The 22,850-nt window shown below is 60.0% G+C and overlaps 1 protein-coding gene across 3 annotated transcripts; it reads left to right on the forward strand.

The window, feature by feature from the left end:
* The first annotated feature begins 259 nt into the window (after positions 1-259).
* PRODH (proline dehydrogenase 1) lies at positions 260-22,521 on the forward strand. 3 transcript variants are annotated; one of them, XM_054510397.2, is made up of 15 exons: positions 260-557; positions 4,983-5,191; positions 10,470-10,504; positions 10,961-11,110; positions 12,602-12,666; positions 12,869-12,985; positions 13,392-13,471; positions 14,245-14,326; positions 15,748-15,840; positions 15,930-16,076; positions 16,932-17,107; positions 18,251-18,349; positions 18,761-18,803; positions 21,710-21,798; positions 21,877-22,521. In XM_054510397.2, the coding sequence occupies exons 1-15, from the start codon at positions 285-287 to the stop codon at positions 22,202-22,204; spliced, it is 1,986 nt and encodes a 661-aa protein (XP_054366372.1). In that variant the 5' UTR covers positions 260-284; the 3' UTR covers positions 22,205-22,521. The 3 variants fall into 3 exon arrangements, with proteins under 3 accessions (XP_054366372.1, XP_045743109.1, XP_054366373.1); XM_054510398.2 differs by lacking the exon at positions 260-557 and adding an exon at positions 1,840-3,636; XM_045887153.3 differs by lacking the exon at positions 18,761-18,803 and having other exon boundaries at positions 261-557; positions 21,877-22,205.
* Positions 22,522-22,850: the final 329 nt, after the last annotated feature.

Here is a 22,850-nt window from a genome sequence, read left to right on the forward strand (position 1 = left end):
CGCGGTTTCTCGGACCGAAGGCGCGGGCCCTGGGGCGAGGCGGGACTTCAGAAGACGCGGCGCGAGGCGCGGGGCGGGGCCTCCCCACGGGAAGGCGTGGCTCAAGGCGTGGGGCGGGGTCTACCGGGGAGAGGGCGTGGCTCAGGATGGGGACGCGCGCCTAGGACGGGACGAGTCTCCCGAGGAGGGGGCGCGGCTGAGCGCGGGGCGGAGCCGGCGGGGCGGGGAGGGGCGGGGCCGGAGGGGAGTACTTAAGCCGCCGCGGAGCGCGCACACGCCCCGCCATGGCTCTGAGGCGCATCCTTTCTGTGTTGTGCGCCGGCACTCCCCGTCTCGCCCCGCTGTCCACCGCGCCGGCGGCTCGGGAGCAGGCTGCTGCAGGCCGGCAGGCAGTGCCAGGATGCGGGGCCGCCGAGGCCGCGCGGCCGCCGGTGCCCGTCGTGGACTTCGGCAACACTCAAGAGGCGTACCGCAGCCGGCGCAGCTGGGAGCTGGTGCGCGGCTTGCTGGTGCTGCGCCTGTGCGCCTCTCCCGCGCTGCTGGCGCACCACGAGCAGGTGCGCGGGTAGGCAGGTGGGTGGGCCGGCAGGTGGGTAGGTGCGCATCGCGGCGCGCAAGCAGGGGCACGCGCCGGATCCTGTGTGTGTTCCCGGAACCTTCATGAAGTTTTACTGTAGAGCGGGAGCCCCTTGAGCATCGCTGGTAGCCGAGAAGTCAGGAGGGAGTTGTTTCCTGCATTCCCTTTTGGGTGTCGTGAATTTTCCTGTATGCCAGTTACCACTAACTGAAAACGAAGACCAGTTTCTGAATTTTTAAGCGATATGCTGCTTGCAGTAATGCATAGTTGCCACCTGAAATTGAAATGGAGTGTCTTCCATGTTGCCCAGACGGAAGTCTTAGTGGTATTGAAAGGCTCATGGCCTGGGAACTCCGAGTTCTCAGAAGATGTGACTAGACAGAGCCGTTCGGAACAGTGTTGGGGAAAATGGGAAGTTACTTGAACTACAACTTTTATTACTTCAACATAGTAACTTGTGAAAAGTGTGAGTGCTTTGGGGAAGTAAAAAGAACCGTCTCAGCCACTGTCAGTCTGGACGTGTGGGAAAGACAGTTTTTCAAGGTGATCCTGGGAACAGTTTGTAAGGGTGCAGTTGTTGGTGCTAAGGGTCTGGAAGGCTCTTCATGTGGGTGGTGGTGATTTCTCAAGTGAGACTGTGCTGAGTGTATGGTACTGCCTTCCTTGGCCCCTGGAGGAGGCTGGGGAGGCTGGTCCAAAGAAGAGCACCAAGTCACACTTCAGGCTTAGGTGAAAGTGAAACCACGGTGGGTGGGAGGTGAGGATACAGTCCACAAAGTCAGAGTCGGGAGGGGTCTGAGGGGACTGTGAGGCCAGCGGAGTGTTGGACTGGGTCTCCAGAAGTTTTACTCAGATGCAGCCTGGGACTGATGGTGGGAGGGGAATGCAGAGGAGGAAGGGGCTGAACTGAAAATGTGGAGGCTCCTGGGAAGCCATTTGTGTTTGTGATAGACTTGGATGCCCTGTGGCAAATTTGTGGCTGTGGAGTGCCCAGGCCAACTGGAGAGGAGGATGGAAAGTGACACTCAGGGGTCAAGGAACCTGGTGGGGGGGTGAACGTGATAAGAACCCTTTGGGGAGCACCAACGTCTGAGGGGCAGCCTGAAAGGAGCAGCAAGGTCTAGAGGTGCAGTGGTCAGGAGGGAGGAGGCAGCTGGGGGGGGCGGGAACGACTAGGGGAGGGAATGGCTGGCTATGAGGTCTCTGTGGAGGGCAAGGACAGGGACCTGGCTCCTGCGGCGGGCATGATGGGACTGCTGGGTGGGACTGGGATGCGTGGCGCAGGAGTGGTGCAGGAGCCCCGCCTACCACCATGTGGCTGGAAGGGAAGGAGTGAAGGCTTGGAGCCAGCCAGGCCCTATTTCTCCCATCTCAGCACCGAGCTTGCTTTCTTGGGATCAAAGCCAGAGGAGAAGCCAGCAGAGCTGGAGACCATCGGGTACTGTGGGTGACCACTGTCCAAGTGCCAGCAAGTGCTGGGGTGCAGGGACCACCATGGGTGCTGGGAGGCATGGAGGCTTCTCCCAGCCTTCCCTCCTGTCCCACCTGTGCCCTGAGGATGCCTTCGGGGAGCCCACTAACGGCGCTCTGTGTGCCCCCTGTGGGACCTGTTCCACCACAACATTGCTAGTGGTCACACTGGTGTCAGTGGCCTTGGTGCGTGGCACTGGAGGAAATGGGGAAATGGGGCAGGGGCCCGGCTGCAGGGTTGTGGGCTGCTCACCAGAACCAGTACTTACCTTGTCCTCTGGCCTGGGGTGGAAATTCCTCCTGCTGAGCAGTGCGGGTCTGTGCAGCACTTGCGGGGGCAGTTGGGGATCATCAAATCTGTTCCCAGGGAGTGTCAGCCTGAAGGAGCCCTGTTTGAGCTGCTGCATTGGTTTGGGACCCGGTAGGGTCCCTTCCTTGCCAAAAGATAAGGGTTTAGAAAACTCAGGTCTTCCATGACAAAGGCTTCTGTGCTTGGGTGTAGGCCAGTGCAGAAGGGGGTAACAGAAAAGGAAGGGGACAGGATGGATAGTGATGGTGGCCTTGGGGGACAGGGAGGAGAGAGAACTGGCTTTACCCCTCCTTGCCCTGCACACATCTGTTTGAGTCTTTTACAGTGGAAACAAGTATATGTGTTCGTGGGGCAAGTTTCTAAACCCACGAAGGATGCCCCCACCTGGAGAAGAGTGGGGGCTGCCTTCATCTTAGTCCGTGCTACCCAGGGATACACCTGATGCCAGGATATTTTTCAAGGGGTGGCTTTGCTCTGGAGTTAGCTTTAGAATTGCCAGTCCTGCCCCGTGTGCTTCCATAGCCCTCTCTGATGGGCTGGCTTCCTTTTGCCAGAGTGAGAGGGTGAGTGACTGGCTCGGTGACCCGGGTGGCCTTGCCTGCCCTCCCCTCTGAGCCCCGCCTCCCCTTGGGGAGCTGGTCAGTGCGAAGTGCAGGCTTTGTGGGAGGTTACCAGCCCAGGACTCCCCTGGGCCGTATTCCACATCTGCCTTGCTCCTGCTTCTTTGATTAACATTGACTGTGGCTACTTTCGTGCTTCACATGCAGGGTTGAGTAGTTACGACTGTGACCACGTGGCCTGAGCAGCCTACGTTATTTACCGTGTGGCCCCGGGCAGGAAAATTTGCTGGCCTGAGAGTAGATGGCTGGCCCCTTTCCACATGCAGTGGTTCCTGATAGTTCTCAGAGCTGACCCGTTCGATGTCAGGGGTTTTCCAGAGCCAGATGATGGTTTTCAGGTGTCCGATTCTGCCCCACCTACCCCTGGGGTGATCTTTGATCTAATCAAGATCCGGCTTTTCCTCTAGCAAGGCCGCTCTGGCCCATAGATTCCCTGACTGGAATCCGCTGGCCCTGGCTGTGTGGGGCCAAGGCAGCCTGCCCCGTTCTCCCTTGTCAGGCTTTCATTTTCCGTTTCTCATCCTCTTTATAAAAACAATGAGATGCAATGAAGCCAGGTGCTGCAGAGAGGCTGTGGCAAGGCAGAGGGGATGACCCAGAGACCCTTGTCCTCTGGACGCCCTGCGGTGCCCCCACCAAGCACCAACCTGCGATTCTAGGTATGTCTCCCTTCTGGCCAGTGTGGGGCTGCTTGGGATTGGTTTGGGGTTGAAGGTGTTTGATTTGCTCATACTTCTGCTTAGATTAGAGATTGTTCCCTGCAGCCCTGATCCCAAGAGATGTTCCTCACAAAAGGGGCTCTTTTATCCATTGGGTTTGACAGACCTCAGGCTTCTTCTGTCTTGGAGCTAAGTGTGGGGGACAGTGGACACACAGGAATTCCCAGACAGGTGGCAGATATGCCCTCCCAGCAGCCTTCCCTTCTAGCCTCAGGGGACTCCACTGTCCTCATTCCTTCCTGCCCTGGCTGTCGCACTGTAGGGACTCCATGCCACCTCCATGCCTTGGCAAGCCACCTCCCCGCCGGATCTAAGTTAGCAAACATCTCCCACCCATCACTCCCTCACCCCTGTTCTGAATCACTTGTGGAGGTGCCTTGCTCTCTCCCCTGCTAGGATGTAAGCTCCTTATCAGTTTTGTTTAGCCTAGAATTGTACTGGGCACAAAGCAGCAGCTCAGGACTTGGAATGAGTGATGGCAGAAATTGGGGATGTGGCAAAATGTGATTGGAGGAGAAAGCTGAGTGGTTTATGGGCAGCTGTCTTCCCCCGGGGCACGTCCACTCGAGCTGTGGGTCTGCTGTGGCCCTGGATGACTGTACCGAGTCCCCACTGGTCCCACAATGGGCTCTCATCTGACAGACTCTGTAGATGCTCACCTGGCTTATTGTTAGCCTAAGGCTTGCTCCAGCTGAAGTTAGACTCCTTCTGAATTTAGCATGTGTTCATCTGCTCAGCAGCCACTGGAGGGCCGGCCCCTTGCCAGGCACTGTTTGAGGAGCTTGGAATAAGCAGTGAACAAAACATTGAGAAATCTGGGTGCTCGCCTGCTAGAAAGTTGTACCAAATCCTCCTCCTAGCCGGCATAACCCACTGAGGTGTGGACACAGAGAATGTCATGATGAACACACCCGCTGCTATTCCCAGAGAGACCTGCTGTTCATTTCTTTATCCATCAAGTGATGGTCGGGCAGCCACTGTGTGCCACTGGGGTCACCTGTGAGTGTGCAGGGCAGGGAGGTGAGTGGCTGTTGGCGGGGGCGGGGGATGGGCACGGGGACCTCTGCCCTTCATGAGGAGTGGATTGACAGTAGCTACAGGCTGAGAAGCAGGCCGCTGCCATTGGTGTCCACTGTTAAACCACGGCCGGGAGTCGGGTTTGGCCCTGGGGAGGAGCGTGTGTCAAGGCTTTATGGCTGGAGCGAAGGCGGCGGGGGCACAAGGGTGTCCTGCTGGGGACAGGGGAGGCCAGGCAGCCAGGACAGCCCCTTCCTTCTGTCTTTCAGGTGCTCCATCTCACCAGGAGACTTCTGGGGCAAAGGCTGTTCGAAAAGCTCATGAAGATGACCTTCTACGGGCAGTTTGTGGCCGGCGAGGACCAGGAGTCCATCCGGCCCTTGATCCGGCACAACAGGGCGTTCGGAGTGGGCTCCATCCTGGACTACGGGGTGGAAGAGGATCTGAGCCCTGAGGAGGCTGAGCGCAAGGAGATGGAGTAAGGCCCACCTGGGCATCTGGTCGCCACCCCAAAGCGTCCTGGGGCCAGCTGGGGCTGGGCTGGGCGGAGGCCCCCCAAGGCTAGGAGAGCTTGGTCAGCCTGCTTACCAGCGGCCCTCCTGGGTTCTGCCTGGGGTTCTTGCAGTTTTGTTCTGTGAGAATGACAGCTCTGGGCTTTCACAAAAGGTCTTGTGTGCACAAGGCTGGAGGAGGGGCAGGGATTGGGGATGGCAAACTACAGTCCACAGCCCAGTGTGGCCCACCTGCCTGGTTTTGTGTGGTCTGCAAGCTGAGATTGGTTGATACTTTTTTTAAATGGCTGAAACAAAACAAGAATAATATTTTGTGATATGTGAAAAGTATATGAAATTCAAATCACCTTTGCCCTAGAGGGGCAGAGTTGAGTAGCTGTGGCAGGTGCCGTATGGCCCACAAGGCTGAAGATAGATGCTACCTGAGCATTTACAAAAGATGTTTGCTGACCCTGGTGTAGGGGGTGCTGTGGCTTCCTGATGTGCTAAAGCATCTCTTCAGAGGGGTTGCTAACCTGCTGGACAGGGGCCCACTGCCTCACCCTTGCCTAGCTCCTGGGAGGGTTTTCTTTTCTTTTCTTTTCTTTTTTAATTTTCTTTAATTTTCTAAATTTTCTTTTCTTTTCTTTTTTAATGTATTTTTATTTTTAAATTATTTTATTTGACAGAGACACAGCGAGAGAGGGAACACAAGCAGGGGGAGTGGGAGAGGGAGAAGCAGGCTTCCCGCGGAGCAGGGAGCCCGATGTGGGGCTCAATCCCAGGACCCTGGGATCATGACCTGAGCTGAAGGCAGACGCTTAACCAACTGAGCCAGCCAGGCGCCCCCCCCCCCTTTTAAAGACTTTATTTATTTATTAGAGAGAGCATGAGCCAGGGAGGGGGGCGCAGAAGGAAAGGGAGAAACAGACTCCCCATTGAGCAGGGAGCCCGATGTGGGGCTCGATCCCAGGACTCTGGGATCATGACCTGAGCCGAAGGCAGACGCTTACCCAACTGAGCCACCCAGGTGCCCCTCCTGGGAGGGTTTTCTAATCAGCAGGTGGGCTTTGCCTGGTGAGTGTGGAGCCTGCCAGGCCTGGTGCATACCCAGGGGTCCCAGAAGGGAATGGCAGCCAGGAGCAGTGTGGCAGGCTGGCCTAGGGCCTCTTCCGGAGGTCACCAACTTGCTGCAGGACCTGTTCTCTGGGCGGTGAGCCTGGGGACAGATGGGTACCTCCCTGACCCACCCTTCTGGGCCACAGAACAAAATTAGAGAATGAGACCACCCTCTGCTTTCCTGGGGAGGTGGCCATACAGGAGATCCAGGCAAGACCAGCCCTTTCTTTGCAAAATGCCCGGTTCTTTTTTTTTTAAAAGATTTTATTTTATTTATTTGACACAGAGAGAGAGAGACAGCTAGAGAGGGAACACAAGCAGGGGGAGTGGGAGAGGGAGAAGCAGGCTTCCCCCTGAGCAGGGAGCCCGATGCGGGGCTCGATCCCAGGACCCCGGGATCATGACCTGAGCTGAAGGCAGACACTTAACGACGGAGCCACCCAGGTGCCCCAAAATGCCTGGTTCTTACGCTGGTACCTGCAGCCCTCCGTGTGAGGCCTTTCCTTGCCTTTGGGACCCTAAGTTCTGACAGCAGCTGTGCCTGACCACGTGAGGCTTGGGACAAGCCTGCTGAGTAACCTGTCCTGTCTCAGGCTGGGGTGTTTGCTCTGGCCTGGGGACAAGAGGCGGGGGGAGGAAGGAGAAAGGCATCACATGAGGCTCCTGCCCTGGGAACGGAATGTCCAAGCCAAGCAGCCACAGTGGCAGCGGATTGGCCTGGGGAACCCAGCCCCTGCCTAGCCATTTGCTGTCTTAAAGGCGGGGTTCTCCAGTTTGGCACCCCTCTGTGTATTCCTAGTGGGGCTGCCTGTTGAATGGCTAATGAGCTCTGTGGCCCTGCTGTGTTTCTCCGTTGAGGGCTGAGTGGTTTCACAATGGCATTTTCTCCCTCTGCTCGGAAGACTCCTTTCCCGGGGTGATCTGGCTGGCTTCCTGCCTGTTCTGCAGGGGGAGCATCGGGAGGTGGGCTGGCCTTGCCCTGCAGTGGAGCCAAGGCGCCTGTGCCCCAGGGCCACCCTGATGTTTGCGCCCCCGATGCTCTAGGAGCCCCGCTTGGTGGGCTTTGGGACGTGGGTGTTGCTCCCTCCCATCCTAACATGGTGACCACCCTCCGATGTCAGGGGCAGGTGTCCAAGACTCATGCCTGGCTCTGCTGCCAGGTGGCCCAGTGCCTTTGGAGAGGCCTGGGCTGAGGGGGCAGAACAGCTATAGTGTCAATTGCCTGCCGGCCTTCCTGGGTGTTCTTGGTCGGGAGTGGCTCCAGGCCACGCAGCCCCCATCCACGCAGCCCCCGCGCAGAGCACTGCTGCTGTGTCCCGGGGGGCGGGGGGCAGAGGTCTGTCTCGCCAATCTTGTCATGAGGCCCATAGAGCCTGCTCTGGGGAGCGATAGAGAGGCCACCACCCCAAATGAAGGCCCCAGGAGTTGGGGCAGGGAGGGTACAGGTGGTGCCGGGCCTGCCCTGGGCATAACCGTGTGAGGCACAGAAAGGATGGAGGTTGTCTGAACGCACAGGACGCCCAGCAGGCCTCCCGAGGGTCTGCGTAGGGGGCCCACGGGGGGTTCCCTGGGGTAGGAAGCAGGAGGCGGGAGGCTGTAGGTGCTGGAGGGAGAGTAGCCATCTAGGGCTGGGGTGGGATGGTGTTTCCCAGAACACCTGGTAGAAGGCAGAGGCCGGGGCCCTGGCTCTAGGAGAGGAGCCCCACAGGATCTCCGCAGCAGGCTGAGAGCTGTGGGGATAAGGGGCTGATTGGCTCTGATGAGGACACCCAGGGACAGTGTGGATGGCAGGTGCATCTGTCTTGGCTATGCAGACCCAGGGCTGGCTGGAGGTAGAGCCCCAGGGTGGTGGCAGCTCTTCTGGGACTGGTGGTGCAAAGTGTGCAGAGGACTTGGGTGCTGCCTGGAGTCAGGGCCTGGGGGGCCAGGGAGGTAGGTGTGCAGATGGGAATGAGCTCCATTGGGCTTCTCTGCACATCACTCCCTCCTGCCACCTGCATTTCCCCACTGGGAGAGCCCTCACTGGCTCTCCTCACTTTCTGCTTTTTTCTAAAAGGCAGCCAGCCAACAAATCCCCCAGTGCAGCGAGCTGCGCTTGGAGGCGGCCAAGGGGATGGTCAGGGCCTTCCTGCCGCCTCTCCCCTGGGCCTCTGGTGTTCCGGTGTTCCCCCTCCTCTGCCCTCCGCCCCTGGGCGCGCTCTCTTCCCTCTTCCACATCCTGGGCTTTGCAAGTGTGTGTGTGTGTGTGTGCGTGCGCGCGCACACGCGCACGCGCCCAGGGTTCTTCCTCTCCCCACTGGTGACATGACCTTCCCTCCCCTCCACTGCGCCTGGCCGCTGCCATCTTGGTCTTCTCGTGACCCACCCACCGGGCCTGGTTGAGCGTGTGACCCTGATCCTTGCTGGTGCCGTCTGCCCAGAGACAGGCCTCTGTGCCCTGACCACACGGCAGTGCCGCCAGCCCGGTTCCTCTGCTCGGTCAATGCTAAAGTGCTTGCCGTCTGGTCAGGGGGCTCAGCGATGGAGACAGCTGCAGTCTCTGCTTCCCCTGCTGGGCCTGCTGGCGGTGAGGAGCGAGTGGCCCATGCTCCCTGTGCCTTTGGAGCCTGGCTGGGGCTTGCACGGTGGATAGGCCCGCTGAGGGGTGTTGAGCAGGACCCTTACACAGTGCTGGGCCACGGGGGGCCTTTTCGATAATGGTTTCCCACGTGAATGCAATGCGGCCTGCCTAGGAGGCAGGAACCTTGGAGAGGATACTCCTGTTTCTCTGAGCCATGGGCTGTGTGGTTCCAAAGCAGGCCCGAGTCCCCAGCAGCCACCATCCTTGCTGACGAGGCCCACGCCTCAGTGTAGATGGTGGGGCCCGAGTCGGGCTTTTGCCTGGTTGCACCTGGGCCACAGCCGGGGGCTGGTCTTACAGGTGCTCCTTGTCCCCAGTGGGGATGCTGTTGTGTGGGCCGACCCCTCCCTCATGTTACAGAGTCAAATATTGTCACACAGTGCCACCTCACCCTCTTTTCTTCTGTACATCAAGCGCACATGTCTAGTTGCCATGAAGTGGCCCCTGCCCCCGGGTTGGGGCCTTGTGGGCTGTGTAGCAGGACGTGGAGCCCCCAGCTCTGCGGGCTGGCCCAGCTACTGGGACTCCTGGGTCCTGACCTGGGCATCCTGGCTCAGAATCGCCAGATATGGGCCCTGGGGTCACACAGAGCCAGGGTCCCAAGGGAGGGTTCCCTGGAGGGTGGCCAGCAGCCCCCGACTTGCTGTAGGAGCACGGAGGTCAAAAGCTGCCTTGGCCCCCTGACTCGGCTTGAGACCAGCGCAGGTGCACTTACCTCTACCTCTGTGTCAGGTGCGAGGCCAGGGCGGCTGGGCTGAGCCTGAGCGGGGGCAGAAGCAACCATGGTCTCAGGCTGGCCTCACTGTCCTGTCCTCATGAGGACTGGGGGTGTTACTCGGGTATGATGGGAGGACTTGGTTTTAAAAGAAAAATTCTGGCTGTTGCTTGGAAGACACACCTAAGGGGCGAGAAGGAGGCAGGGGGCTGGCAGGCAGTGGCTGAAGGTGGGGCCAGCCGTGCACGGGCAGGAGCCCAGAGCCCGGCCTGGGGCTCCTGGTGGTTGGAGGGGCCTGGATGTAGGGGGTGCATAGAGCAGAGCAACTTCGGGAGTTTTGTGCGCTGGCTGTTGCCCGGGTCCATTCCTTATCAGCCCTGACTGGCCCCGAGGCTCCGTCTTTCCTTCAGAAGGAATGCCCCCATAGCCAGCTTTCTTCAAGCACCTATTCCATGCCTTGGGCTGTCGGCTAGTTTTACTCACTCCTCACCTACCTGTAAGGACTCTGAGGCTTCTCCAGGGTGTAGAGCCTGTGGGCCAGGCCGGTCCGTGAGGCTGCTGCCCCACCCTGCTCAAGGGAGGTGACCCTGCAGGCCTGTGGTGGGTGGGTGAGGAGGGAGGTGGGGCACATGAGTCACTCTCACCTGCCCGGGCTAACCCAGCCCTTCTCCTACAGCCCTCCTTGTCAGGTCAGGGTCAGGGCTCAGCGTCTGCCTTCCTCTCACCTCTGCCTGCTCAAAGGGAACCCATGCTTGTCACTTGCAGCCTGAGGTGGCGTGACCGACCCTCACCCTCTTCTTCCTTCACACAGGTCCTGTACGTCCGCTGTAGAGAGGGAGGGCAGTGGTGAGTAAGAGAAGGCTATTCAGGAACAAATACTCTCTCTACCTGTCCCCTCCCCCACCCCAACCCCTCCTCGGGAGACCTTGGTTCAAGGGCACAGGCGAGACTTGGGGCCAGGGCTCCTCCCTGTGTGCACCCAGGCCATTGCTCCAAGTCTGCCGACATCCTCAGGCTGCTCCCGGGGGTCCTGGCCCCCTTGGCCCTCAGTGGCAAACCCTGTCCCATGTGACTAGGGCTCAGCCAGGGAGAAGGAACAGTGAGTGTAGGAGCAGGGAGTGGTGGGCAACACAGTGCAGGGAGGCCGTGGCCGCCAAGGAGCCAGCGCCGAGGGCAGGGGGCTGTGGGCCATCAGCAGGCCTTGCCGGATGCCCGGGAAGCCCTGTGTTTGCCCAGAGCTGGGTGGGAGCGGAGCACAGCACACAGCCTCTGTGTGCTCAGGCCGTGTACCTGCCCCTCCAGGTACGAGTAAGAGGGAGAAGCAGTACCAGGCCCACCGGGCCTTTGGAGACCGCAGGGATGGTGTCGTCAGCGCCCGCACCTACTTCTATGCCAGTGAAGCCAAGTGTGACAGCCACATGGAGACATTCTTGCGCTGCATCGAGGCTGCAGGTGGGGCCCTGTGCTTTGCTGGCTGTGCACCTGCCAGGGAGAGCCGGCCCCTACGTGTGGAGATGCTGATGGGTGAAAGCGAGGCCAGGCTGGAGCGCTCGCCTGGGGCTTCCTCTCTAGGTGGCTCGGACAGTCATGAGGATGACTGTGCGTGACACTGGGGAAGCCATAGGCTGGGCTCAGGTCATACCGGGGTCACGCCTGAGTCCAGCCCTGCGCAAGGACCCCGGCGCCTCCTGCCTCTTCCCGGATACCAGTGCCCAGCTGTCCGCGGGCTGAGCAGCCTTCCATCCGGGTCAGGGGCTCGAGCCTAGCCACACGTGGCACTTGGGTTTGGCAGCTACGCTGTTCCAGGAGCTGGTGCCATGGAGGACTCCTCCGCACCTGGCCTCTGGGTGGAGCGCTCTCCAAAGGAGGCAAGTCGGGGGGGCCTCCCCCAGCTACAGCGCAGCCCCACCGCATGGGCCCGCAGCCCTTCCATTCGTGGACTCTACCTTCTGCACACTGGGAGGGGTGGGAGTGAGTGGTGCTCGGCAGCGGCCTTCTGAGAGCGGTGCTGGGGAGATGGCAGTGGTCAGGCAGAGACTCGGCCACGCGGGTCCACAGCAGGGGCGCCTCCTTGCCTCTGTGCCTGCTCTGCCTGAAGCGAAGGTCACGGAAGTGAGGACGGGTCGTCGGTTTCTGGAAGGGAGGAGAGGGGCGAGTGGGGTTGAGCACCTGCTGTGTTCCATGCTCTGTTCTGCTGGGTGTTTCTGCGTTCTGTGAACCCTCCCCCTGCCCCCCTCCTCTCCCTTGCCCCCCTCCTCCCCCCCACCCCCGCCGTGGGCAGCCTGGGGTGCCGGTGGCATGGGAGAGGACGTGGGGCAGGGACAGAAGGGGCCAGCTCCTTTGCCCACTGGCTTCCTGGATCCACGTGGCTAATAAATCCTGCCAAGTTGCCTGTCCCGCCTCCGAGGTGGGGTGCACATGTGTATTTATGGGCTCAGTAGGAACATTGTCCTTCTGCCCATAAGTGGTTAGCCAGCCAGCCCAGGATATGTGGCTCCTTGGTGGGCTCTCCCCTCCTGTTCAAGGGCGGGGGGGGGGGGGGGGGGCGGGCTGGGTGGCTGGCAGGGGCCCCTGGCGCCATCCACCTTAGCCTGAGATGGCCAAGCTGCCACTAGGGCTGCTTCCAGGGAGGGTAAGGCAGGCATGCTGGGGAGCGGAAGGCCCGTCCAGGAAGCACGGTGCCGTGCTAGGGCCGGGTGGGGAAGGGAGGAGAGATCTGCTGGTGCCACTCCGTGGTGGTCTTGGGGCCCATCTGGAAGGGAGAGCCAGGACTGTGTTGCTGTAGGTAATTGGTAGGAATGGGGGCCATGCCAGCCATTCGCAGTCTGTCACGAGTCTGGTGAGATGTGTCTAACTCCTGGGGGCACAGATTCTGGGCGCGGGCTCCTGGTCCTCCTCGTCCCCCTCTGGAGCCCTAATGGTTCTTCCTGTGGCTTCTGACAGGCGGAGCCAGTGATGATGGCTTCTCAGCCATTAAGCTCACTGCACTGGGGAGACCTCAGTTTCTGGTAAGTGCCAGAACCTTCCACGTGCAGAGTTTGTGAGAACTTGGGGTGCTGTGAGCATTAAGGGAAAGCTCCTGTGCTGGTACGTTGGTGCTGGGAGCAAGGCACACAGGGAACCAGGAGGGGGCCCAGGGGCTCTGTGGGGGTCCTGGGGGCGGGAAGCTGGGCGTACGCCAGAGAGGGAGGCTCAGGCCTGCACTTGCAGCTGCAGTTCTCAGATGTGCTGACCAAGTGGAGACGATTCTTCCACCAAATGGCTGCAGAGCAAGGGAAGGCTGGTCTGGCTGCCATGGATACGAAGTTGGAGGTGGCCGTGTTGCAGGTGTGAAGCCTTGCCCGGTGGGTGTGAGTGGGTAGGCACTGTGGGGGCTCGGGGAGGAGCCCCGGCCAGTTAGTGTGTGTGGTGGGTTCCCAGAGGCCTGTAGCAACCCCCCCTCCCCCCCCCGCCACGCAGCAGCAGCTGGGGTCTGCTGGGAAGGACATGCTGGGGGCGAGGGTTCGAGGAGCGGGGTTTGCCCTGCAGGTGGCAGAGTACTGCTTTGGGTCCAGGAAGGGGCATCAGGGACAGGTAGGAATGAAACACAAACCAGAACCGTATCCTGTTCGTACTAATGGTGTAATAAAATAAAGTCAAAAGAGCAACGCAGATGTTGGGGGGGGTGGGCAGGAAATGTTAGCGAACGGGGCTGGGGCGGGTTCATGGCACTGGCAGCTTCTTACTTCTCAAGGAAAGTGTGGCAAAGATGGGCATCGCCTCCAGGACGGAGATTGAGAACTGGTTCACTGCGGAGACCCTGGGCGTGTCTGGGTAAGAGTAGCCCCCGAGCTGGGAGTTCCGGAGTGTCTGCCCTGATTCAGCCGTGTTTCCAGCAGAGCCCCAACGGCTTCTTCCAGTCCTGGTTGCCCTCCTGGAGAGCATGGGCCTGGCGTGACAGTGCTGAAGGACCTTTGCCCCGAGACACACAGCAGGAGTCGTGGGCCTGGAGGGGGCCTGGAGTCCACGGGGCCGGGCCGCAGCTAGCCCAGGGCTAGTCCAGACTGTAGCTGCGTAGGAGCACCCCTGAACCGGCAGGGCCGCTCACAGAATTATTTGGGTCCTAGAGTAAGGGTGCCACACTCAGCCCTCCCTGGGGCCCACATGGCAGGCAGGCTGAGGGTCAGGGCAGCTGAGATCCTAGAGGGGCCCACACCTCTTTCTGAGGGGTCTGGAAGCTGGGACTGAGATCACCAGGGCCCCTGGGGGGGTGGGTAGCAGCTGTCCCATTACATGCAGGGTCTGCCTCCTTCCTGGCCTCCCATGTTTGGCTCTTTCCCAAGCCTGACATGGCCCATGGTGTCCTTGGTGTTCACCCTGGGTTTTTAGTAGCTGCCGCCGCCCCAATGCAAGAATGTTCTGGTTTTGGTTTCCATTTTGTAAACAGAGGATAATGTTAACATTTTATCTGCCTTTTAAAACTGAACACTGAGGCGGGTTTTGCGGGGGTTGGGCTAGGGGTGCTCTTTTAAGGCATGGGCTGGTTTGGGGACTGGGCCCCCCTGACAGATCCTAGTGACCCCGTGCTGATGCAGCTTCTCCCACAGCACCCTGGACCTGCTGGACTGGAGCAGCCTCATTGACAGCAGGACCGAGCTCTCCAAGCACCTGGTGGTCCCTAACATGCAGGTGACCACCCCTCACCCCTGAGCCCTGTCGCACTGGGGTGCGAGGCTGAGAAGGGAAATGCTCCCTGTCCCTCACCCTGGGCACACAGCTGGCTGAGACCAGCGTCCTTCCTGGCCACACAACATCCCTGTGGTCTGGAAGAGGACAGGTCCCTGAGTGCCCCACAGAGGGGGACAGAGACCCACGTCCTCTATCCTTGCATGCTGGGTCGTCCCAAACCTCAGTGGCCTGAAATGGCAGTAATCCTGTTGTCCCGCATCGCAGTTCTGGACTGACCAGTTCTAGTGGTTCTAGCTCAGGGTTTCCCTTGCAGTTGTTCTCAGAGGGTGCTGGGAGCTGGGCTCATTGTGGAGGGGCCCCACTCACATGGCCAGCGGTGGATGCTGGCTGTGTGGGGCGGGGCTTCCTCGCCATGCGAGGGCTGGGCTCCCAGGGTGAGTGTCTCTTGAGAGCCGGGCGGAAGCACGGTCACCTTTTCCAGCGTCACCCCAGATGTCCCATGGCGTCACTTGTGCCCAGTTGTGTGAAAAGTCACTAGGCCAGCCTGTGTTCTCGTTCTCACCAGGGAATGAGAGCCCCCTTCCCTGCCCTTCCTGCCTGGGGGAGGTGCCAGGACTTTGCACTCTGTTGGAAACCACCCCTCAAGCTGGATGTAAAGCAGCAGAAGCGCCTTGGGAAAACATCCCGCAAACAGTGCCTCCCACAAGCACCCGGGCCCAGCTGACCGAGGGCCCAGCCCCCAAACTGAGACTCTGAGGGCCAACAGAGGGGCATGCTCCGGGCCCCCCCGGGAGTGCCCTGGGCGGGGTTAGCGGGCATGTGGTGCTAGCAGAGGGCCCAGTGCCCTGTGGGCCTCCAGGATAGGTACCCCCTGCCGACCTGCTGCCTCCCCGAAAGCCACCATCTGAGGATGGTGCCTCTGTCCCCGCTGCTGTGTTGTCAGTCTCCTGCAAGCTGTCCCTGTCTGCCTGCGGTCGCCGTTCTCCCTCCAAGCCCTCTCCTTGCTAAGAGCTGAACCCTTCTGGGTGATTGGATGGGCCAAGGGTTATTTCCTTACCGTTGTGTGGGGGCAGAAGGGGGATCCCCTTCCAGGGTCCTGGGAGGCTGTGGGAGCAGATACCTTGGGTGCAGGCCTGACCTGGGGCAGCTAGCCCTGTGAGTCAGAGGGTGCTGGCTGGCAGCGAGGTTCTGGGGTGCCGTGTAGCCAGGTGGCCTCAGGGCAGGGCACTGATCTTTGCTAAAAAATGGGGAAGGGGTGGGGATGAGGTGGCCTTGCGGGTCCTGGGGACCATGCACTGGGTATTGGTAGACCCTGCACACGGCGGGGGGGGGGGGGAAGGGTGCCCTTGGGCAGGGGACGTGGTGGCTTTGAGAGGTGGGGGCTTAGAGCCCTGCTGCGGCCTGACTACATGCTGCCCCAGACAGGACAGCTGGAGCCTCTGCTGTCTCGGTTCACTGAGGATGAAGAGCTGCAGATGACGAGGATGCTGCAAAGGATGGACATCCTGGCCAAGGTCGAGGACCCTGGGGCGTGCCCAGAGAGGGGGCCACGTGTCTCACCTGACCCCAGTCAAACCCTCTGTCCCACCCCTGCACCTCTTAGAAAGCCACGGAGATGGGCGTGCGGCTGATGGTGGACGCCGAGCAGACCTACTTCCAGCCGGCCATCAGCCGCCTGACCCTGGAAATGCAGCGCAAGTTCAATGTGGGGAAGCCACTCATCTTCAACACGTACCAGTGCTACCTCAAGGTACAGCCCCTGCCTGCCGTCTCCCTGCCGACCCTCGGGTGAGCGGAGGCCCCTCGTGTAAGTCCCGTGCTGGTGTTGGGGAGAGGCCTCTACCTGAGCATGATGGACTCCGAGCAGGAAGAAAGGCCCAGGGCCCTGTCTCCAGCTGTGTACCTGCCCCTTCTCTGGGCCTCAGATCCCAGACGGGTGTAGAGGGGTAGGAGGAAGGTGAAGGAGCCTTTTTACCGTCTGCTTCATGTGCCTTAATCCCCAAATTTTGAAGGCCTCACGCGTCACTGGTTTTTCCTGCCATTTTTTAGTTCGGGTCCCATCGGATCAGATGGTTCATGGGACTGGCAACTTCTGGTTGCCTCCCCACAGAAAGACTTGCTCAGGATTTTGCATGTACCTCTGGGAGCCCCAGGGTGCTTCAGGGTGGGATTGCTGAGCACGAACCTGGGCTGGGCTGCTCTGGGACCAGGCAGGTATTTGGAAGACAATGGTGTGGGATGGGTGTCAAGGCTCCGGCGTTGGTGGGGCGGGGGGGGGGGGGGGGAATCCAGGCAGGTGCCCGTAGCATGCAGCACCGTCAGCCCAGGGAGCCTCTGGAGTGCACCATGGCTTCCGGCACCTCGTCTGTCCCCCAACAGGGTTGTCCCAGGCTACCCAGAAGAATCCCCATTTCTAAGAGAGCTCAAGGGGCCTTCCTCACCCCTACTTGTCTCCCAGCTCCCCTAAGCACCCGCAGGTCAGGCAGCTGCTGCTGGCCCTGGTGTCCCACGGTGACTATACCCTGGGAGCACCTGGGCCTCAGGGGACACAGGCTGGAGGGGGCCTCATCCTGGTCATCATCAACTTTTGGCCCCGGTCCCACAGGACGCCTATGACAACGTCACCCTGGACGTGGAGCTGGCTCGCCGCGAGGGCTGGTGCTTTGGGGCCAAGCTGGTGCGGGGTGCATATATGGCCCAGGAACGTACCCGCGCCGCAGAGATTGGCTATGAGGACCCCATTAACCCTACGTACGAGGCCACCAATGCCATGTACCACAGGTGCGCCAGCCCTCCTCGGCCCCGAGGGCCTCATGGCTTCCTGGGCAGGGGAATGAGAAAACAGGGCCGGGCTGCTGGCACTGACCCCACAAGACGCCCATCTGAAGGGGGAGCAGGAGTGAGACTTATGCTTGAGGCCAGAACTGATTATCTCCTCTGCTTTTAACTTACTGTTTATTTTTTGAATCCTCTATTGTTCTACTCTTTCCAAAAACTATTAAGGTGCATTTTTAGTACAGAAAAGCCTACTGAATAAAACTAAACTGGCCCAGGTCCGCCAGCTGGCTCTTGTTGACACTTAGGAGAAGGGAGATGCCCCGGTGGCCCTCCTGACTTGTATAGAGCCCATTTGCTTTTCATATTACACACCGGGGTCATCGGCTGTTCTGCATCTGCTTTTAGTGTGTTTGTCTTGCCAACACTGTCATGCAGCAGGGGCAGGCGGAGCGTGTGCTCTCTCTCTAGGGGGTTGTGTGTGTGTGTGTCGCAAATTCAGACCCCTGGCGTCTGCCTGGCTCCTGCGTCCTCCCTGGCAGTTCCCTGCTACTTTCCCAGAGCTTCTGAGTATGCATGTGTGTACCCGCGTCGGCTTTGGCATCGTGCACTCAGCCCTGTGCCCTTGCTTTTCCAGGTAACACCCGTCGGGACGCCCCCATGTCAGCGTGCGGGCCCCCGCTGTTAACCCAGCGGCTAGCAGCATGCCCATCCCCGTCAGGACGGTAGCGACCCGTAGCACACCCTGTCCCCGCGTACTCACGGGCAGGTACACGGTTTTGGCACATTCCTAGCAGCCGAGTTGCTGGGTCCAGGACATGCACCTTCGCTGCCAGACGGTAGGCCCCTCACACCGTGCGGGGGGAGGCCCCCCGCTCCCGCCAGGCCTTTGATTTCCTTGTGGACCCCTGCCCGGAAGCGAAGGCGTACGTGTCACGTGCCGGGGGCACCGTGCCCCAGCCAGTCCCGTCGCATGTCTAGCCCGGGGTGCTGCTCGTGTTTTCTTTCTTAGCCGCGAGGTGCTGAGGAATGTCAAGTGCAGCCGTGGTCCTACTGCTGTGGCCACGCTTGGGAGGAGTGGGCTCGCTGGACGGCCCTGGGCCTGCCTGTGGCCCCTGCGGGTTGGGGCTCACGTGGCACTCCCCCCAGGTGCCTCAACTATGTCCTGGAGGAGCTGAAGCACAACACCAAGGCCAAAGTAATGGTGGCCTCCCACAATGAGGACACAGTTCGCTTCACGCTGCACAGGTAGGCGCCCCCCCCCCAGCTGTGCGGTGCTCCTGGGGGAGGGGCTCGGGACGAGGGCCGTGGAAGCCTGTGCCGCGGGGTGACGTCTGTGCGGGGAGCAGGAGGCAGCTGTAGTGTCCTGCAGGCCCCCCGCCCCCCCGACACCGCCGGAGCAAAAGGGCGATTTGTAGTTACTTTGCTTTTTAAAGTTAATACCTGACTTATTAAAGTTGCAAATTCAAAAGCTAAATTTCCTTAGGCGCTTACTGAACTTTGTGCTTGCAGAAATGCACAAATACAGTATGTAACGTCAGCGCCCCTCGGGAGGCCTCTGGCGTGTCACCTCGTTTATCAATAGTCTCTCTTAACGCTTTCAACTGCTTTTGGAATTTAACACAGTCTGTTTTCTCTTTAAATGCCTGTCCTGTGGAGCAAAACTTTGGTAGAATCCGTACAAGTCAGATATAGGACTAAGGTGAAGTAAATTCTTAAATATTCCAGTGTCATTACCATGTTTCTGTGTTCTCCATCTTCACCCAGGCAGCACCGCACGGCGGGGGGGTCCTAGCCCCAGTCGCCACCTTCCTGGGCCGGAGGCCCCACACAAAGCACGGGCAGCCTTTCCCGGGAGCAGAGCAGGGCTCCGGGGAGGAGGGGTGAAGGAACAGCCAGGGCGGGGCGCGGCCTGATGAGCGCGCTCTGGTCACTCCGCACCCACTCGGTGACGAGGCGCCGCCTCTCCGCCTGTGATGGCGCTGCTTTCCACAGCCCGCAACTGCAGCTGACAGCCGTGGTTTCTCATGCGCAGCAGTCACGGCCATGGGGTGGGGACAAGAGCGCCGAGGCCACCAGTGCCACCTGGGCTGAGTGCAGACTGTGACGAGGCTCCCTCCCAAGAGTCCCTGCCAGGGCCGGGTCTGACTGCTCCCGTGGGACGGGTGGGGGGCCGAGTGGAGTCCCAGCTGGACAGGGTGTTCCGCCTTCTCTGCATCCCTAGGGACTTCCCAGGTGCTCATTTCCTGCCTCGGATGCCCCATCCTTGTCATTGGATGTCAGAGGGCCAGGGGCACCTTCTGTGCTCAGCGCAAAAGGAAAAAAAAAAATAGGTCTAGCCTGACTTCTAAAACAAACACCTGATTGAGTTGTAAATCTTAAAACCTGTTTTCCCCTTAGACTTAAAGATACTACTCTGTGATGGAAACTTGATCAAAGCTTGAACCCTCGGGCACCAGGGTCCTCCACTAGATGATGCACACCGAGAGCCTCCCCGCACCCCCGGCCCAGCACTTGGGAACCCACAGCCCTGCCCAGTGGCAGGACCCTGTGTGGGTCAGCGGTGTGGAAAGTGGCGCCCTCCTAGGTTTCAGTTACGCGCTCAGCCGGCTCTGTTGGCCACTCACATCTAATGCAGGGATCACAGTCCACTCAGACACCAGCTACACACAGGACAGTGGGACTCAGAGAGGTATAACCTGTCCTCAGAAGGGCTCCCTTCCTCCTGTCTTCTCAATCTGCCCCCCCCACAACATGTCTGTTTTCACCATCTTAGTGGACACGGCTTCCCCCCATCTGGAGTGCCCTCTGAGCACGCTCTCCTCTCCTCTCTCCCCTGGGCCTGCGCCAGGCTCCACAAATACCACTATCGTGGAGAAGGCTCAGCCCCCAGTCCGTGGTTCTGTGGAGCCCACAGCAGCTTGGGCTGGCCCTCCCTGAGGAAGCGGTGTGGGTCTCTGATGCCACATCGGGGATCTCCGTCTGAACAGCTTGGGTCAGCTTTGGCCAAGTGGCAAACCAACCCCAAACTCAGAGGCCTGAACAGCAGTGTATCCCGTGGGCCAGCAGGGTGGGCTGGGCTCGCTGGGGGCTGCTTTTGCTGGCTTTGCCTGGGGCCTGTCTTGCATCTGTGGTCAGCTGAGGCCTGACTGGACCTAAATGGCTTCATTCATTGGCACATCCTCAGTCCCTCCACCCGACTGGGTCTGCATCAGCAAAGGGGACTGCATCACATGTCCAGTTTCCAGTAGGCCAGGCCAGGCTTTGCCTCGTGGTGGTCTCAGGCTTCCAGAAGCCCTGGAGAGGGCAAGCCTCTGCCCACATCACATTTGCTATTGTCCTGCCGGCCAGAGGAAGTCAGAAGGCCCAGCCTAGATGGCAAGTGGAGAGCCCCCATCTGCTGGCAGGGAGCTGCAGTCACAGGACAGAGGGTGCGGAGAGGGGTCAGCAGCCGTCACTGTGGGAGCCACCGGAATGTCCCTACCGCCAGTAGTCAGGAGGCAGCCCTGCTCTAACAGGGTTCACGTTCCAGTGGGGCCCAGAGATACCTAAACCGGAGACCAGGACAACATGGTAGAGACTGTGGCCTGCTTTAGACTGGGTGGCCCCCACACTGGAGCCAGACTCTGAGGGAAGGAAGAAAAGGGCTTGTGTGATGACCCTTATGCCAGGGGAGCGCACTCCTGGCCAACAGCCTGGGTGCGTGTAAGAACCCAGGCTGAACATGCCCCTGGAGGGAGGTGGATGAGGGCAGGTTCCAGAGCGCTAGTGCAGGTATGTTGAGTCTGGACACGTGGATACAGGAAGCTGGAGGTAAAAAATGTAGGAATCCTCAGCAAGTAGACATTTCAAACCCTGGGAATTTTTGTAAGATCCTACGAGGGGAGGTGTGAAGATAGGAGAGGATGCTGGACAGAGTTGGGGGCCACCCACCCCAACATCTGAGCGGTGCTAATAGAAACGTGAGCCTCATCTATTCTAAATGTTCCACTAGCCACACAAAAAAAGATAGTTAATTTCAATAATACCTTTCGGTTAGCCCAACATACCCAAAATATTACCTGTATTCAGCATTTCAGAGAAACAGTGCATTCTTTTTTCCAGTTTTCAAAATTCCACGTGTGTGTGATACTCGCAGCCCGTCTCCGTTTAGGCCAGCCGACTTCTAAAGACTCCGTGGTCACCAGTGGCTGGTGCCGCTCTATGGGGCAGAGCAGCCAGCAAGGGGAGGACAAGAGACCCGGTCGGGTGGAGGGACTGAGGATGTGGCACTGAAGCAGAGGGGCTCAAAACGGGGCAGGGGAGGGCCTCTGAGAGCCTCCCCAGGCCACACCTTGGGGCAGGCTGGCCTTGCTGGGTCAGGGTACCAGAACAGAGGTCAGGACAGACAAGAGGGAAGGGAGAGAGCACACAGAGGAAGGGGAAGGACAGAGCTTGGTAGCCACGGGCTAAGGTGGGAACCAGGGCAGAGGCCTGGTTTGGGCAGCACAGAGCCTACACCCATGCCCATACTGCAGGGGATGGAGGCTAGAGTGTATGCTTGAGGATCTGGGAGTGGCAGTCAGGGGTGGGGGGCGCAGCGGGGCTCACCTGCCACACTGTCTATAGGATGGAGGAGCTGGGCTTGTACCCTGCCGATCGCCAGGTGTACTTTGGACAGCTACTGGGCATGTGCGACCAGATCAGCTTCCCACTAGGTGAGCGAGGCCTCCCTGGGGAGCAGTGGTGGGGCTGGCTGTCCAGGGCTGGGACTCACTGCTTCTGCCTGTGTACAGGCCAGGCAGGCTTTCCCGTGTACAAGTATGTGCCCTATGGCCCTGTGATGGAGGTGCTGCCCTACCTGTCCCGCCGTGCCCTGGAGAACAGTGGCGTTGTGAAGGGCGCCTGGCGGGAGCGACAGCTGCTGTGGCAGGAGCTCAAGCGGAGGCTCCGCACAGGCCGCCTTTGCCACCGTCCAGCCTAGTGTTCGTGGGCTACCATCGTCCTCCACCTTCAGACTCGGCCTCCAGCCCTTGCCCTGTGGGGCTCTGCGTGGCCCCTGGGCCGGTGCACAGCTATAGCCCAACCCCAGCCTCACGTGGATTCACCTTTTTATGCCCCTGAGACCTGCTGGAAGTGGGGCCTCAGCGCCCCTCTGGCCCCTGCTCAGGATGTGGGCACTCAGGCTGTGTCTGATGCCTGCCAGAGCCACTGGGAACTGTCCGGAACTGCCTCCGAACAAGTGGGTACGACTCCCATCTCTGCCAGGCCCCAGGACCTTGGACCCGAAGGACCACTTTCTGCCAGGGTTCATCTAGCCCACCTCCCCCCCCCGCCCCCCGCCCCCCGAGCCCCACAGGCGGGCAGTCGCCAGGCTGGGGAAGCCGACCTGGTCAATAAACCACTATTTCTGCAGCCCTTAACTTCGTGCCTGCAGTGCTCTTTCCCTTGCACCATCATGTGGGGTCAGCATCAAAGATAGAGTGGCGCTGATGGCCCTGCCTCTCTGGCACCGTGTGTCCCTGGGGGCCAGGCCCACCGTGGGTGGGGTGGACCCCCCAATCCCTCCCTCCAGGGTGTATCACAGATTCAGCTATGTCAGGTGCTGGACACTCCCACCCCTGGGCTCGGACCAGTGCAGATAGGATGCTCCTAGGGGTGGGCTTGGTGCTTCTCTACCTGGGGACTCTCTCCCCCAGACTCTTCCTACTGTTCTGTGCCCCTCGCCCCAGCTGCCCCATGACCCATGATGGCTGCCTGCCCCCGCCTC

Source organism: Mirounga angustirostris, unplaced genomic scaffold (assembly GCF_029215605.1).
Source record: "Mirounga angustirostris isolate CCGP_5_RB_7025 unplaced genomic scaffold, mMirAng1.0.hap1 SCAF_14, whole genome shotgun sequence".
In the NCBI taxonomy this organism is placed as follows: domain Eukaryota; kingdom Metazoa; phylum Chordata; class Mammalia; order Carnivora; family Phocidae; genus Mirounga; species Mirounga angustirostris.

What these genes read in the sequence shown, in the direction of transcription:
- PRODH (XM_054510397.2), top strand. Translation starts at nt 285, where the DNA reads ATGGCTCTGAGGCGCATCCTTTCTGTGTTGTGCGCCGGCACTCCCCGT. An exon ending in TGGTGGTCCCTAACATGCAG is followed by an intron (nt 14,327 to 15,747) that starts GTGACCACCCCT and finishes ATGCTGCCCCAG; the next exon opens with ACAGGACAGCTGGAGCCTCT. An exon ending in ACCAATGCCATGTACCACAG is followed by an intron (nt 17,108 to 18,250) that starts GTGCGCCAGCCC and finishes CACTCCCCCCAG; the next exon opens with GTGCCTCAACTATGTCCTGG.